We start from the raw sequence: 16,876 nt of genomic DNA, 5'->3' as shown, positions 1-16,876 counted from the left end.
ATGACTTATCTGATTTTTTTCTATTGAGGATGTTTTTATTTCATTTTTTTGTTGGAAAACAAAAGGGATGAATATAAAAATAATTAAATAAATTATTTGTATTTCATTTTAGAGGGCAAAAAATGATATGTCACAATGACACTATTATCAATAAAAAAATTTAAAATCTTATTCTTCAATTTAAAATAATATAAAAGGAGGGCTTCTCCCCTTCCTCTTTTATCTAAGGGAGAGAAAGGATAATTGTTGTCTCCTCAATCATTCGAACTTCATGCCCCCTCTCCTCATGAATTTTTTGCAATAGGGAGGGATCTCCACTTTTATTACCATAGTGAAGCAAGGAGGGTAGAGATCCTATAATTATTGTTTATATGAAATGGAAAAGATAGTACCCCCCTAACTCAATTATTTTAGTATTGTTAAGAATAAAATGAAAGAGAAGAGCAACAATGCCTGCCTTTAGGGGTGGCACCAAGCCAAATCGTTTGAACTTCGTTCGATAAAAGCTCAACTCGGTTTAGTTTTTACTTGAGCTCAGTTCAAGCTCAAACTTGAAATAAGGCTAGTTAAGTATAACAAACTCGAGATTTTAATTTTGACTCGTTAGTATAGATTTTTTTACAAAAATACATTTTACTGTAATTGCTCTTATCGATTCCCATTTTAGTTGGTTGATAGTTGCTCTTATTTAGCTCAAACCTCAAAGATGATCGGTCATTCAACCCTTTTTGGTCCCTTAATATCTGATATCATTGTTTGCCAATAGAAAAAAAAAATATTATTAATGATGGTGTTTGCTCTTTCTTCTAGGTATATTAAGCTTATTATTATACATTAGTATGCTACATTACAAAGTCTTGGTCTCATATGGAATACCTTATAATTCAATGGTACTAAGGTCATCACAATATTATCTTTATGTTTTTTATTATTTTTTATAATTTTTTAAGTTTTATTTAGGTTGGAACTCGAGCGCAGACTCAAACTCAGTTAAAATTTTATGGCTCAAACATATGCAGGTTCAAGTTTGGCTCGGTTCGATGGCACCCCTACCTACCTTATTATTTGATAAATGTGTGCAAGTTGTAGAAAAAGTTTGACCCACTCAACCGAGTGACTTGGCTAAATATGATTAAGATAGTTGGGTTTGGCCTAATCTGGGGTCTCAATTATTTTTAATCAGGAAAAGAGATTAGATTTGATTAAACCGAATTCTGTTAATCACTCGTCTATGTTTTATATAGTGCAAATTATTGTATGTCTATTTGTTAATCAGTTGAATTAACCCTAATTAGAAGAATTGATGAACGAGGCCTGATCAACTTGTTTTTGTCAAAAAAATATATAAAATTTAAATTTATAAAAGAAAACAATATGAAAATGGATAATCCGCTGATCCGGTTCGGGTTCATGACACTAAGAGAGTATAATTAAGGAGCCGAAAGTAACCGGCCTAATGATGGAAGCGGCAGTTTCCCCATGCGGCCACGCCCCGTCGTCCTATGGCCCGGTTCCCGCCCCACCTGGACTAGTACTAGCTGCGAAGTTGCGAAATGCAAACCCCGTTGCCGTTGTTGGTGCTTTTAGCCCACGTTTCGACGGGAATTGGGTTTAACAAAATAAGCCTTTTCCTTTGACCGGAATCCTCAAATCAAACTTGGTTCAAACAAACTTCCTTCATCTTTACCGGGAGAAAAAAAAAAGAAGAAAATCATTGTTTCTGCTTCTCGCTGCTCTCAACGCTTCGAACAGCCAGCACCTCTGTTGGGAAACGAGACAGTTCTTGCGCGTTGGCCAACTCTTAAACCATTTTCATACTTGCTTCTCAGAAGCGGCCGAAAACCCTAACGAACTCCACTTTTCGTTCATATGAATCGTTCTTTCTGTCTTTCTTCCTATCACTCTCAAACCCTAGTTTTCCTGTGAAGTTCCAACCTATTTTGGCTATTTTAGTATTCATCTCGTTCAACGTTTTGATGTCTTGTGAATGGAGATTCCCTCACCTCTTTATGCCAATTTCTCGTTTGGTTCAATTTGTTTAGCATCGGCTGTAACCGCCATCTGCTTCTTGTGTGTGCTGTGGGCATTCCGGTCGTCGCCTGGTGGGAAGCGCAGTAAGTCCCGGCCTGGAAAATCGGACGGCGGTTCCAGTAAGAAATCTTGTGGTTGTAGTTGTTATTGCAGTGCTCCTGGCGGAAGCTCGAGTCTCGCATGTGCGAACGGTAGCGCCGGGGAGAAGTACGAGAAGGAGTCGATGCTGGGGTCTTCCGCTGGAGTGGAAAAGCAGACGGGGGGCTCGATGATGGAACAGTTAGTTCCAGAAATCACAACACACGCCCTGAGTTATTTGGACTATCCAAGTCTATGCAGACTCTCCATGACCAACTCTTGGATGAGGAAGGCTGCAAATGACGATAATGCGTGGAAAGCCTTGTATCATAAGGTTTACATCTAGCACTTTCTCAATAAAATCGCACGATTCTCAAAATAAAATAAAATATATGACTTTCTTTATGCTTTTAACTACTTGTTCTATATGCTGTTACTACCTGCCATTCAAAAATATAATCACGATCTTGATCTTCTGGATGACCATGGCTATAACCAGGAGACTAAAAGCTCTGGAACTCAAAGAAATTTGGTTGTGAATTACTTGAATTACTCGCACAGAGCGAAGGAGTTTATAATGCAGAAGATAATGTGTGAAACTGTGATTTATTCCGATTAAAGTGATGATTTCACTAAAAAAAAAAAAACAATGTGTGAAACTGTGATTTATGCTGATTAAAGTGTTGATTTCTTGCTTTTGATTTCTTATGTTATGTTTTTAGTGTCCGGAAATTTATATGAGTTTTAGTCTGTTTCATTTCCAAGCTGTGTTTACATTTCAAACATAAGCATTATGAAGCTGTGTTACATTTCAAACATAAGCATTATATATGGGAAATGTATGCTCACTTTTAGTGGATGCCCTTCTGTTATTTTCTATTTGTCAAGCAGTATCTGAGTTGTCAAAGCTAGGTGGTCTGAAAAAGACCTCATATGTCTGATCTTATTTTTGGAGTTGCCACTAAATATTTGTAAACCTTTTCATGTCCCACCTGGATCTGGTTGCATGAAGTTTCTTGATTTCTGATCAATTTAATGAGCCTAGTGTTTTAGTTGAAGGACATTTTGAGGTAATTGGCGGATAGAGAGAACTCCTTATATGCATCTAAATGAACAACAAAGTTAGTTGAGTTATGTCCTCTTGCCTGCCATTTTATTTGTTGGGAGGATTTTCAATATTTATCACCTGTTGTCGGTATTACTTTCTGAAAATGCTCATTGATGGCATTTCTGATAATATTTTCTCTGAAAGATTTGTTCTTGTAATTACATTTTTTTTTCCTGAATATTAAACGTTGCCCTTATGACTCTTTTCCTTATAATGACAAAAAAGATGAGTCACCAGAGTCTGATTTGCTGTATGCTAGTACTATTTTTTACTATACATTGGCTACAAATACATTATTTTAGAAGCATTTCTATTGCTGTTTTAAGATATCTGAAGGGGTCAGTAAAAAAATAAAAGACATCTGAAGGGGAACTTTGGTTAAAAAAATCTGTTAACGGTTTCCTACTCTTTTTTTTTTCCCTTAGGAGGCCTGTATTGTCTATGCCAATCCAGGATGAGTGTTCTTGATATATTAATATACTCAAATTTTGCATTTAGGAACTATGGTCTTGTTTTTGCAAGCTCAATTTCTACTTCGATGATGTTGCACTGTTATTTTACTGGAATAAAGAGAAGGAACAGTGAACATCTTCTGTTTGGTATTAGAACCACTAATAAATTGCCTAATGTGGATTTGTCCTCTGATTGGTTATGTGCATTGAATTATGTCTTTTGTCATTTTGAGCTGATGGTCATTCTGTATTTTTCTTCAATCTGTCTTTTTTTACTCCTTGTAATTCTTCTTATTACTTCTAGTATAATATATGTGTTACTCCATTTTCCCGGCGTCTTATTACTTTTAAAATTTTGTAAGATTGTAAAGTTGTGAAACAGTAGTAGTCTTTTGTCTCATCAAGTGCATTGGGAATGTTCTGGAAATTTACATGTACGTTACTCTGTTTTTGCTCCAGGACTTCACTGTCGAGCAGGACACTGTTACACCACACAGTGGATGGAAAGCTTATTATGCAGCTACAAAAGCCATTGTAAACATCAACATGGAGTTCTTTAACATTATTAAAGAAAGATCACTTGTGGCTATGGGTCGCCTTTGGCTCCAAGCAGATTATGTAAAGTGCATTCATGGCACTGGTGAGCTTTTTGCAGGGTATGACTTCATCACTGTTGCTAGAAAGCATACATGGAAGATAAATGAATCTATAATCGCTAAACCTATAAATAACAAGGAAGTGGAACTTATCATGAAAATAGACTGTTCAACTATAGATGGATATTTTTTGCATTGATAACTGATATCAACTTTTTTTGGTGGTGATCTTGTAATTGTTCTTATGGATTGGGCTGAGAGAGGAAGAAGGAGAGGTTGGTGTGTGTGTGTGTCTAGTATTAGCTCCAGTGGGTTTCGACTTGGAAAAAAAAATGGTTTGTTCAGTTTGTTTCTTTTTTTAATCTTTGCTCCATTGGGAGTTTTCCTAATGGAATCCTCTTTATCACTGTTATAAACAAATATCATGAGAAGAATGCGTCAAATTTTCTCTCTATAGAATGTAATTGCTGTCGGATTGAACCTTTTTTGGGTAGTGAAACTACAAGTAGGCGAGACAGAAGGATATGGAACCAGATTTTTAGTAAGCACAGTTTCATTCCACTTTTAATTCAGAGTTCTAACTATGTTGGCTCCCTTTTTTTTCTTTTTCTTTTTTTTATGAAAACGAGAATTTTATTATGGAGAGGAGGAAACATTACATTAGGGAGGGGTGCACTTTTGACAAGGAGAGCTTGGAGAGAGGCGCCCCGATTAGCTAAAAAGTCAGCCAACGAGTTGACTGAACGGTAAACATGAGTCCAAGTTCAAAAGACGGAAGATACAATATCCATAATCATGTGATAAATCATCCAATGGCGCCATGGTGGTTCAGCAGCAGAGGAGCACCACTGGATCACATTTTGAGAGTCACCTTCGATGACAAGAGGCCTGCTTAGATGGATAGTAAAGAGCTTGAGGCCCTGGAGGAGAGCGAAGAGCTCCGCCTCGGTGGCGTCGGCTAAACCCAAAGGACCCGCTGCTCCCTTAATTTCTTGAATCCTTCTGCTCCATTCTGATCTGTTATTGTTGCCCCGTTTACTTCCTCTTTCAGGTTGTTATAGATATCATCCAAACAAATTTCATTATCTCCTGGCAGGATTAAGTTGTGTTCAGTTGATATTGTTTCCATCCTTATTTTGATCAGTCAACTGTCATAGATTCAAAACTTGGCCTTGATCTATTTAACATATCTGTATTGGAAACATTTTCCTCTCTTTCTCATTTGTTCTGTTTCTTTTGTGTTCATGAATTCACTCATTATTCTGCAAGAATGAGAACATAAAGATCATGTTTTTATTTGAGCATAATTTAGTGGATCAGTTGCACTGTGATTATGAGAGGGAGTAAGAAAAAAAGGTGCACACAGCTTGTCTTGAAATAAAAAAGAACAGTTTGTTTTTATTCTTCAGATTCTAACCATGTGTTGAATTTGCCTCTTGGACCATTGATGGTAAAAGGGTTGAGAAAAAAAACAAGAAAAACCTTAACATAGGCTTGATGGATTTAAAGAAAGCATATGGTAAAGTAGCAAGAGATTTGATTTTGGGGTATGAGGGAGATTTTGGGGTTCTGAGAGGATTTTTTTGGTATTGGTAGAATACGAGTGGAACACTGTTAATGTAAATTGACATATTTGGGGGCATAAATAAGGAACAGGGGAAGTATAAGGCTGGTCTTAGCATCAAAGGGTTTCAAACTTGGCTAATTTTGGTGGGAAAAAAAGGGGGCTAAATCTATTGGGTGCAATTTAAGTGGGCAAGTGTAGATTTTTTTTTGGTGCAGATTGTAACACCCCAAAGGGTTTCTTCAGTTACTTGGGGTCTTATCATTGAAAAAGGGAGTTGATGATAATAACACACAGAAGTAGATATTCTAAACCCTGACTCAGGTGTTGACCTGTTCAAGCCAATTGGTCCACTTGAACTGGTTGACCCACCAGTTTAACTGGTAGTTATATTGTAAAAAAGTTTTAATTATAAAACTTTTTTTTTTTTTTTAAATTAATTGTCTGAACAACTAGAATAGAATAGTTATGACTGGTGCCAGTAGACAGGAAAATGTCATTTGAGTTGGTTTGGGCATTCCAAATTAGACCTAATGGGGTGTTTGCCAAAATGGACCGATGAGAGAATGGTGAGGAACGACTTGGAAAGACTTGGAAGAAGGCCGATCTTACCATAGAACTAACAAATGCTATAACAACATGGAAGAGTGGATTTATGTATTCCTTCCAACTTAGGTTGCAAAGCTATAATGGTGATCATGTCACTTCTATTTTTGCATGTCATGCACCTGGAACTCAAAACTTTACTATTCTGTGGAGATTCTCTAACCATTTGATACTTGTGGTGGCAAATCATCGTGGGAATGTCTGTTGGAAGTTCAGTTTTTGTCTTTAAGTCAAATCTGCTGTCTTTTTTGTGTTCTTTCTCTCTCCCTCTCTCTTTATGTATATACTTGTTTCTCTCTCTCAAGCTTAATTTTTTTGTCTCTAGTATTTAGCTTTTTTTTCTGTTATTTTAAGATCCATTTCTGGAAGAAAATATATTCTCTTGACTTCTAATTGGCGTTTGTTAGCTAATGCTACTGTGCCAGTTTGCAAATTTTGGAAGCTGAATTTGGGGATAATTATCTTGAAAACAGATGCTCTATGCACTGTGCAAACTGTGAAGTAAAAGGGAGACTTGGTGTTTTTAAGTGATGAGGTACTTGATTAAGGAGCAGTAGTGTTGGATCTGGATGGAGTTTGGGTTGTGAAATGATACCTTTTATTGATGGGGTCTTCAAGTTTCTCTTCATTGTTGAGTATTGATATGGGTTGGGAAATGATACCTTTTAATGATGAGGTCTTCAAGTTTCTCTTCATTGTTGAGTATTGATATGGGTTGGGAAATGATACCGTTTAATGATGAGGTCTTCAAGTTTCTCTTCATTGTTGAGTATTGATACTGTCTTCAGTTAGTAAAAGGGTTCTTACTTACAGCCTGTGGGTCAAAGATCAAGGTATAACTTGAAGGTCTGGTTTATGGAGATTCAGTTTTGGAGGTACACATCGTTTTGCTGCCTCTACTCTCTGGCTAATGAAGAAGCTGATTTGTGTTAGCCACAGCCCATAAGGGGATTTTGGCCTTCTTTGCTGAAAGTTTTGTTTTTTAGTCGTTGTGGTAGAGTATTTTTTGGCTTTGCTTGTTGATGATTTTTTTTTTTTGGATAAACTGCAAAATGATCCGTTATTCATTAAAAGAAGGAACAAGACTTCCCGAATAAGATCCCTTTAGCTTGCTTTGCTTTTGTTTCTATTCTCTTTATAACATTCTCACCATTGAGAAATCGTAGAAATTAGAGTATGAAAACACTGACTTGTCATGGCTAATTTGCAGGTATAATGCTGTTATGGAGAGCTGGGCACTTGCCTTCAATTGGGGTCAAGGTGTTGCCTTCCAGGTCCGGGATGTCAGAGCTCGTGTTCTCCCTGACATGGCATGGGTTACAATGAAAGTATACGTCGACATGGAGCCTGGGCCATCCCATGTGACAAATGTGTATGAGTTTCACAATGGGCAGTGGTATCTGGTCCATCACCATAGGTCACTAATGCTCATGGATGGAGAGGGAGACCACAACATTTTTGGGTAGTGAAAGGAAACGCAAATAACAAGCTTAAATGATTTTGCATGGCTGATGATTGCCGTGTCTTTGGGGAAAAAAAAAAGTTAAAAATTAAAAAAATTAAAAAAACTGGTTTTTCTACTTAAGACTCATCCCTGTTTTCCCTTAATTCTCTTTTTTTTTTCAAATTTGATAGCCCACCTTTTTGTTTCTTCATGGTTAAATGCCAGCCTAAATTTGTGAAGGGTATTTGTATAGAGTGGCAGTGATCATATTATTCAGGGGTACAGAAATGGAAGATTTTGGGGGCTTTTTATCATTTCCCTTTTTCGTCAAGACTCAGTTTTTTTTTTTTTTTTTTTTCCCATTTGTTTTGGAGGTGGTGTGTGTGTGGGTGGGTGGGGGGGGGGGGGGGGGGGGGGGGGGTTGTGAATGTCGTGGTGGTGTTTTAGGCGGGTGCAGGAGATGGATGTGGTCCTACGATGTGTATCTGGTTCGAAATGCTATTCCAGGACGAACTGGACGGACGCTTCGTGCAAAAATGGCAACGCCGTAGTTTTAATGGTATACTCGTTTTCCTCCCACTGTTTCCTTTGAGATGTTAAGAACTGGACACGTAAACATATATTCCCTAAACGAAGCTCGTTTTTAGTTTTTACAATCTTCCTAGGATCGCTGCGTGGGTAGCCAAGTATTAGGAAGTACCACTGTACAAGGTGGGCGTCTGATTTGCATCTCAAAGTGTGTTTCTGTGCAATTGAATTGGAACGTAATTGAGCTAGGTTCAAATGGGTAAGGCAATGCAAATCATAGTAATCAATCGCTTGAAAATGTTCACCAGGACCGGAAGTGGGTCTACTTCGACTGAAGAAGTCAATTCACACCGGATTACTGTCAGCCAAATGGAATTTGTGAAGCCGAAGGAGAAGCTTTCAAAGGGAGAAGACTATAAATTTATTTTTTATATTATTTATTTATTATAAGAATTTTAAGAGTCAATAATATTCTGTAATTTTTTAGTAGCAATAGATAAAAATAATAAAATACCCCATATATTTTTGTGATTGGTTTAGATAAAATATTTTAAATAAGTCCAAAGCTTATATAATTGAAGACAAATCAACAAAAATCTGAAAAAAAATTGTTGTGAGGGGGGAGGGGGGGTGGGATGCTTGTTATATGCCCGAGTTCGATGGCACCTTTTGCTCTCGACTTTATTTTTGAACCACTTCTGCTGGCTAAGTGTGCCCGCGAGATTTTTGTTATTTTATCAAGTTATCTGTCCTCGAGCTCAACCAACCACTTCTGAAGCAAGAAATGGTGGTCTGCCTCTCAATCCCTAATATTCATCAAATATTCTCTCCCAACTACCGTTCCCACAGCAAAAAATTATCGCATCCATGCTCTCTGAGACCATCTCTATTTTGCTCATCATCTCTTCAGGAGCCCACTTTGGGCGTGGAGTCTTCTTCGCCTCCTTATGAAAGAATTTCAACAGGAGAAGATTCTACCTTAAAAGCCAAGGAAGAGCAGTTTCCCCTGGGGTATCTAATTTCCACTTTTCTACTTATAGATTGCTTTGCGGTCTTATTGTTATTAAAGTTGCGACAATTATTGGCTTTCTGTTCTATAGTTGAATTGACTGATTTTTCCTTCTGGATAAAAAAAGGAATCTGAAGGTTACTTTTGGCTGATTAATTCCATTTTGGAATCTGAGAATGTTAGTAAATGCTTGCCAAGTTGGCCATAAAAGCAGAGAAAAGCTTAAGGAATTGGTTTGAGCTGGATTCTTGCCATCATAGTTGGTTGCACTTTGTTGTAAAAAACTAAAACATCAAAGCTAGCTAGCAGCTAGCCTGATTCTGGAGTACATGTTAGGAAGGATGACTCATTTACACGAGCTTGAAAGACTTTAGAAGTCATCATTCTTTTTGTGAAGGCTACTTTTTTTGTTTTTTTGTTTTTTGTGACCATACAATGTTCTGTGAATTTCTAGATGTACGCTCCTCTCCAAGCCTTGGGGGTGACCTTTAACGTGTAGGGCTTTTGTACAAGTTTCTGTATGCATCCATGGGAGCTGAAATTCTGTTTAAGCTATTTGTAAACTGTTTTTTTTCTTTTTATTCTGCCTTCTAGGATAGTAAATTATGTGTTTTACATACAAATGATTGAGTCATCAGATGGTATCAGCTGCCTAGTTATACACAACGCATGTGTGGTTTTTGAGGATATTTTTGACTAATATAGTGAAAAGGAGAAATTATTCTTTAAACACTTCCTACTCCTTGCTGTTTCCAGTGGGTGCAAAGCCTGTGGAAGGGAGAAAATTGAGAAGGGTTGTAATGGAGAAGGAAGGATTCAAGGTGGCATTGCAACAGTTCCAGGATTTGGTTGGTGGCCCATTAAAGCCTACAGGCCATGTCCTGGATTTGTGGCATGTGGTGGACGGTATAAGAGGCAGGGACAAAGCATGGATGAAGTTGCTTTTGGAAGGGAAGGACCTGTAGCTTCCTCAAGGTCCATGGATAAGAATCAATCGAGGTAGACTTCTTTTTCTCTTGTTTTGTTTCTCTCACAAAAAAAATATAGATTTAAATTTGTTGGGGGTTCTGTGGGTTAGGGATTGGCTTTCAGACTGAAGATATCTTTTGATTCCGGCCTAAGTGATCATATTAATATTTTACCCTAATGTCTTAAAAAAAAGGTTTCTTGGATGGCTAAAAGAATTTCCTCTACTATTAGTTTATAGGATTTATACATCAGTATATGTCTGTCACAAAATAATTTTGTAGTGTGGATGGTCATTACTCGTTTCTTGTGTTTTATTTTCTAATAATAATAATAATCATAATATGTCGGCTATCTGTCCAGCATGCAGAATGTTACCTGGACGAAGAGCTTAGATTTGATTGATCTTGTAGTTTGTATGATTGGCTAATTGGATTGTTGAGGCCATTTTATATTTACATGATGGGACGTTCCTCAAAATGGTTAGACATGCTGGTTTTGACAGTGGTGCTTGTTGGGTGTAACATATATATAACCCTAGTAGATATGAGAGAGCTTTCTCAACCGTGCCTCGATGATATTAATGCAAACTAAATTGGAAGTAGTTAATTATTTTCCTGGAGCAAGTTTGTCATTTGTTTCTTTTCCATTTTATTCCCTCGCTGAGTTTTATGATCAAATTTGAGGCTTAGTTTCTATCACCTTTCAAGATATTTCCATCTCTGTAGTTCATGGTTATTATGTGAAGTGATCTAAACAGTCATAATGTAGCCTCTGTTTTGTTTGAACCCCTTTCTTCTACTCCTACTTAAGAGATAATTTAGTCTTTGTTTTTCTTTTACTTAAGCTTGTTGATTGTTTGGCCTACTGTACAGTCTTATCCACAAGGCAGTTAATTTCATGAACTATCTTATGATTTTAAACTCATCTGATTTACTTGTGATGCCAATCGTGCAGCAAAAAAGGGCAAAGTCCAAGGAATTTCAGGAGGTAACATTGCTACTACTTTCCAAAGCTAGGTTATTTACTGGTTTGATCTATAAGTCACTGTTTGTAGATACCATAAGTGATATAAGGAAGGCACTGCAAAAAATGTTGAGTAATTTTCTCCTTGTTAATTTTGTACTCTCTTTGATAATTTATTTATTTGTTTGGGACCTTGATGTCTGCCTTGGAAAATGAACTTCTTTATTTTGGTTTTAAAGTGAAACTAAGTCAGGCTTCAAATACCACCTCTTGGTAATGGATGTGATGGGAGCCCTTAAAAGTAAAATGAGCCGCTTATGTATTGCATATGAGCAATATTATACTTAATCATGTACGCAGGTCTGCTAATGGCCTGACAGATAAGTTAGCCAAAGAGAGTCAATCTCCAACAAGCTTCTTTCTTTATTTGTTCTTCCTCTTTAATAAAATACAATATATTTCTAAAACTGATTATACCATCCACTCAAATGGGTGTCTAACAGAGCTTCTTTAATCATTTCTCTAGAAATATTGCTTACATGGGATATCAAGCAAGTGTTTTTGTATTAGGTCTTAAGTCGTTTGTATTGGTTTTTAACTTCTGATGAAGAATCTACTTGAGCAAATTTCATCTGAAAGCTGATGAGAAGAGGGTGAGGGCTGATTTTACTCAAACCTAGAAAGGGCTGCAAGGTTAAGGGAGCTTCAGCAGGTGTGTTCGAAACAGCCAATGGTCATAATGTAACAAGGTTGGGGGTTATGCTGCAGAAAAACACATATGGAGGGGCCTTATGAGCCTCTATGCATGAGTGTTTTTCTTGTCTTGGCAATCATTGTTCCTCATTCTGTTGTTTGATTTTTCCTTGCTTAAATGTGAACTGGTTACTATACATTTATACATACAATATGTAACGAAATTAATGCACGAAAGCCTTTCCAAATAAGAGAGACGATTTGAATCTACAAGAAAATGTATTATTTTGTTGAAAATGTACGTGTTACCCCTATTTACTGCAGTATATTCATCCTTTCTGAGGTAGGAAAAACCCTCCAATTGGTGGTGCGGACATGCTTAGTCACTTTGGGCTAATGAAAACCTGTCTAGAAATTCTCTTTGTGAAACTGAAAGCGAGTGTTGGTATTGTGACTGAACTCTTGACAAAGGCGTCGTAATTGTTGAGTTAGAGTTGCACTTCCGCAGTAGAAGACTCCTGCAACCATGATTACAAGATATTCTCACTTCCATATATTCGGAAGAATCATTCGAGAAAGAGAACAATAGAAAGAGGGAAATGGAAGTACCTATCCTGGAAGATTCATGTGCTTTAGCAAGGTCAGTAAAAACTTTCCCCCAGTTTGGCCGGGCAAAATGTGTTCGTATCTGCAAATTCAAGAACAAATTTAGAGAACATCGTTCAGAGTTTGAGTTAGAGTCTATTTGGTATTTGTATTTTGATTTTTATCCTTTATCTCTATCAGTACCCTGCTTCCTGAGACTATGTCAACTCCGTTTTTTGCATGTTGCAGTGACTGCACCATGGCTATCAGAGCTGACCTTGCATCTCCTTCTTCGTAGACGCTAGTTAAATAGTTGTGCATTTCTATGATGTGCTGCAATAATAATCCAAAAGTTTTCATTTCATTCCTTGGAGCAGAGTCATTAATGGAGAAGCAGAAACAGAAAAGAAAGGCCGAGTTCCCACATACATTATGGTCGCACTCTGCAATATCATTCATGACACCCTTGAACCATTCGAAAGAGCCTTGTTCCCTCGTGACCCAGTAGAAGTAGGCCCTTCCAGGTCCCTGTCCTCTAATTTTGTTTACCTCGCTGCCCTGTTTGATGCTTGGGGATTCCTACATCACATCATTGAACACCTTTAACTGCGGAAAATGGCCCTCTCATAGACGCAAAGTTTTCAGCTCTGTTTCCTGTTTGCTACTTACAGTGTAGAATTCATTTGCCTTCATATGGTTGAGCAGGTCCTTCAGTATGCTTATAAATGGAGTAGCTCCAATTCCAAGTCCAATCAGTAATAGAATGTCGTATTTTTTGTAGTTTTGAGCTGGGGCTCCAAAGGGCCCGTCGATGAATAGCTTGGGGAATCTGCACAAACAAAAAGACTCGATGCTTGAGATGAAATCAAACATCAATAAGTTGAAAGTGATCCGTCTCTTGCAATAACCTCGTTTCGGCAATATCTGCATCTGCTACTACAGTTGTTTCTAATCTTCCTAGAGTGCCTTTCTTTGCAGCAATGGGAGTTTCAAGAATCTGTCACACAAACAAGAACATTACGTAAAGACATCATATTGCTCAAGGGAAGAGGAAGAGAGCATTTCGTAAAATTAAGATCAGCACTGTGATCTTCACTTAGTAGTGAACCTTTTCAAATAGCTTTCTGAGCTCAGTTGTCCAGTCTCCTAAAGTTCGTATATGTATGCTCAAGTAACTGTCTCCAGGCGCAGAGGTGATCGAGAAGGGATGCCTGTAGTCATCAGTCAAACACCATTATGAGAACTTGTCTCAGAAAGAGCTGAATGAAGAGCCACCATCTAATCCCAAATCAATTTTCTACTGAAGAAAATGATAAAGAAATGGTCACCATTCAAAAGGAGAGATATCCGGGCACTTTACAAACAAGTACATTCCACTCCGGTACTTGAATCCGGGAGGTTTGGTCATATGTAACGAAAGAACATTTCCAGGATAAATAGCAGCCTGGTAACATACGAAGAGCCACTATTTAATCCCAAATCATCTACGAACAAGTTTCAAAAGGAATGGATTTCCGTATTCAGAAACAAGCACACCTTAATGATGGTTATGGGACGGAGTTTCTCCCGAAATTTTCTTAGAAGCCTTTCAGAAGCATAGGAGATCACTGGTATTATTATATACATCCATGTCTGTTGAAGCACAGCAGAAAATCAGAAACGATAACAGCGTCCTTAAGTTCTGCCAGAGGTTGAAGAGGAAGGAGCAGTGTATTTCGACACTTACCGTCTTCGTGAACCACTCTCTAGTCATGAAGATTTCGAAACTGTGAGAAAGCAGGAGGATGTAGACAAATGCGAGAAGATGATGAGAATACCAAAAGGCATTAAAGCCTGCCAGGCGACTAATAGACCCTGGCAACTTAACTACATTTCTCCGGAAGGAATGTGTTGCTAATGTGAATGAAATTGTCATCAAGATGACTATTAGAAATCCAGTCACACCTGGAGCACTGGCTGCGAGTGTCCCATACGTGGGCTGCTTGTAACCAAAATTGGCTCCCAATGTTTTCATGAATAAGTCCCTCGGGCATGAAGCCATCCTCGGGAAATCACACAGGAGATGAGCGACACTATGTACAATGGCTCCGACTGTAATTCCAAACGCAAGGACCTGCAATTTGAAATGAGAAGCAGAAACAGTGAGAAGAAGAAGGGGGGAAAGTGGAGATGGCAATTTAGAGAGCTGGACTGAAAAATCAGACCTTGTGGAAATTGATATTGTCGTCGAAAGGGATGATGGAACCGAGAAAGGACGAACGTAGCCAAGTAATGGTGTTTCTGCAGACGGGTAGGAGAATCAGAGCCATGTTCAGTTTTGTAGTTTCTGCCGACCCTTTGGCTACGCACACGCAGTAACCCAGGACTTCAAATGCTTCTTTGTCCATGAATTGGTGGAATTTCCATCCAAAAAGAAGCAAATTTGCTGTTAACCAGAGCAAAATTATCCATATCCGTTTCCAGTTGTCGTGCATAGCTTCGAAGACGCGGCTCAGGAAACGGTTTATTGGGTTTCTGTATCTGCTTGGAATCATCGTCCTTGCGAGTGTGTGGCTACGTTTATTGTATGTTTCACTTGATTGCGAGCTAACAATTCCTGTGAGTAAGGTCTCAAGCTGCCATAACTGAGTTGCCCAAAAAGGGGAAAAATTACAGGGTTTGTTTCTGAAAGTTCTATCTCCTCTCCAAAATGAGAAAAAAAGAAAAGAAAAAAAGGGAATGTGATTAATACCTCTATATAACCCTTATTATCTGGGTCGAGTTCTTCCATTATGAGAGCAGCGTAGGTGCTCGCATGTCCCTTGAGTTTAGCTAGCTTGTTTGCAGAGGCGCTCAACATAATAACCTTGAGAGTGCATTCTCATTTACTTACAAAGCAAAAATAAAAAGGAAGTGTATTGAAGGACTTTCAGAAGTTGATCGATACCCACCTCCTTCACCTCCTCCTCTGAAAGCTTCCCGTCGCCATTCTTGTCGCACCTGTTAGAAAATCGAAGGTAGGTCTGCATGAGCCATATATCTTCTGTATTGCTGCTCCTGGACAATACTTACAACATATATTTGCTTACATGTCGAAGAATATCTGAAGCCGAGAATCGAAATTTTGATCCTCCAGCATCTCCCAGAATTCCCTCAATTCATCTTTCGTTATGGCCGTGGTTTCCAGTCTCCGCCGCCGAGCTAAGGCATCAAAGAGCTCCCCGGCGAACTCACGCGATTCAGCCATACCTTCGACAAGCCGATGACTATATCAAGCATTGCATTAAATAAACGAACAAACAAAAAATTCGGGACCGGACCCAATACTTGAAACACGTAAAAGAAAGAGTTCTCGACATTATTCTCACCAATGCAGAGCCCAAACTTGTCCCTTGTAACCAGGCCATCAACGGCGAGCTGGTCAAATCGTTTCTGGACGTCGTTCCAGCCCTTTACCGTGGTCTTCTGATCTAAGAAACGTAAGCTTTTGAGACCCCTCACGGCACTGGAACGGCTTCGGACCATCTTCTTCAACGTAGGCACCGGCGCGAATCGGATGTTGCTGAAGGCTCGGAGCAAGGACTTGGCTCCGGACCCAGATCCATTTTCGCCGATACCGGCGTCTCCAGATGTTCCATCTGGGAAGGCGACAACGGCGTCATGGCCCCGGCCTGTGAGAGGACTGACGGAATTGTCCATCTCGGGCTCACTTGATGTATCTTATGCGATCTATTTCATGCAAAAGATGGCAAGACGGAGGTGGTTGAAGCCAAAGAACGCGAAAGAAGGAGCGAGAGAAAGAGAGCGAGGAAGAAGGGGACAATTATGGAGTCAGTTGGCCTTGAAACATATTTCTAGGAGTACGAAAACTGTCAACGACGCTTCGACTGTCTCTTGATGCCACCACGTTGATGTCGAACGAAGTGACTGGCTTTTCTTTGTTATTTCTGTTCGAGTTAAGGCCCTCCGCTGCTTCAATTCTGTAATTTTCTGTAATCATTAAACAAATCTTTAATGGGTTGATGTCGAGCCAAGTGACTGGCTTTTCCTTGTAATATTTGTTCGCGAAACATGGACGAGTTGAGGCCCTCCTTTTTCGCATATTAATATTCTTAGAATAAATCTCATGAAAACGTAATATATCCTCTTTTAAAGCAGATTTAAGTGTATATATTACAAAAGGTTTTAACTCCCCCACAGCTTTTGAGTTTTAATAGCTCAGATGAACGACTTCATTCATCTTCTTTGCTCTGTGCGCGGGCTTTTCTGAT

General features: G+C 38.6%; 3 protein-coding genes across 4 annotated transcripts; 2 read left to right on the top strand and 1 right to left on the bottom strand.

Moving 5' to 3' along the window:
• The first annotated feature begins 1,671 nt into the window (after nucleotides 1-1,671).
• Nucleotides 1,672-8,187, top strand: LOC137955925 (F-box protein SKIP8-like). The gene is made up of 3 exons (XM_068803155.1): nucleotides 1,672-2,443; nucleotides 4,129-4,325; nucleotides 7,646-8,187. Exons 1-3 carry the CDS (start codon nucleotides 1,988-1,990, stop codon nucleotides 7,899-7,901), a joined length of 909 nt encoding a protein of 302 aa, XP_068659256.1. The 5' UTR covers nucleotides 1,672-1,987; the 3' UTR covers nucleotides 7,902-8,187.
• A 923-nt stretch (nucleotides 8,188-9,110) lies between these two features.
• Nucleotides 9,111-12,195, top strand: LOC137955913 (uncharacterized). Of its 2 annotated transcripts, none has more exons than XM_068803134.1 (4): nucleotides 9,111-9,418; nucleotides 10,173-10,415; nucleotides 11,340-11,372; nucleotides 11,959-12,195. In XM_068803134.1, exons 1-4 carry the CDS (start codon nucleotides 9,192-9,194, stop codon nucleotides 12,026-12,028), a joined length of 573 nt encoding a protein of 190 aa, XP_068659235.1. In that variant the 5' UTR covers nucleotides 9,111-9,191; the 3' UTR covers nucleotides 12,029-12,195. The 2 variants fall into 2 exon arrangements, with proteins under 2 accessions (XP_068659235.1, XP_068659244.1); XM_068803143.1 differs by having other exon boundaries at nucleotides 11,988-12,047.
• A 185-nt stretch (nucleotides 12,196-12,380) lies between these two features.
• LOC137947718 (putative respiratory burst oxidase homolog protein H) lies at nucleotides 12,381-16,304 on the bottom strand. The gene is made up of 15 exons (XM_068793510.1): nucleotides 15,974-16,304; nucleotides 15,695-15,854; nucleotides 15,557-15,605; nucleotides 15,358-15,471; nucleotides 14,831-15,250; nucleotides 14,353-14,739; nucleotides 14,163-14,258; nucleotides 13,955-14,070; nucleotides 13,735-13,837; nucleotides 13,535-13,623; nucleotides 13,296-13,455; nucleotides 13,056-13,205; nucleotides 12,831-12,959; nucleotides 12,651-12,729; nucleotides 12,381-12,559 (listed from the first exon to the last, which is right to left on the bottom strand). The coding sequence occupies exons 1-15, from the start codon at nucleotides 16,302-16,304 to the stop codon at nucleotides 12,450-12,452; spliced, it is 2,493 nt and encodes an 830-aa protein (XP_068649611.1). The 3' UTR covers nucleotides 12,381-12,449.
• Nucleotides 16,305-16,876: the final 572 nt, after the last annotated feature.

Source organism: Aristolochia californica, unplaced genomic scaffold (assembly GCF_029961685.1).
Source record: "Aristolochia californica isolate CCGP_79_NKW_82.1479 unplaced genomic scaffold, dmAriCali1.0.hap1 SCAF_1, whole genome shotgun sequence".
NCBI lineage: Eukaryota > Viridiplantae > Streptophyta > Magnoliopsida > Piperales > Aristolochiaceae > Aristolochia > Aristolochia californica.
This window is presented reverse-complemented; position numbering and strand designations above follow the sequence as displayed.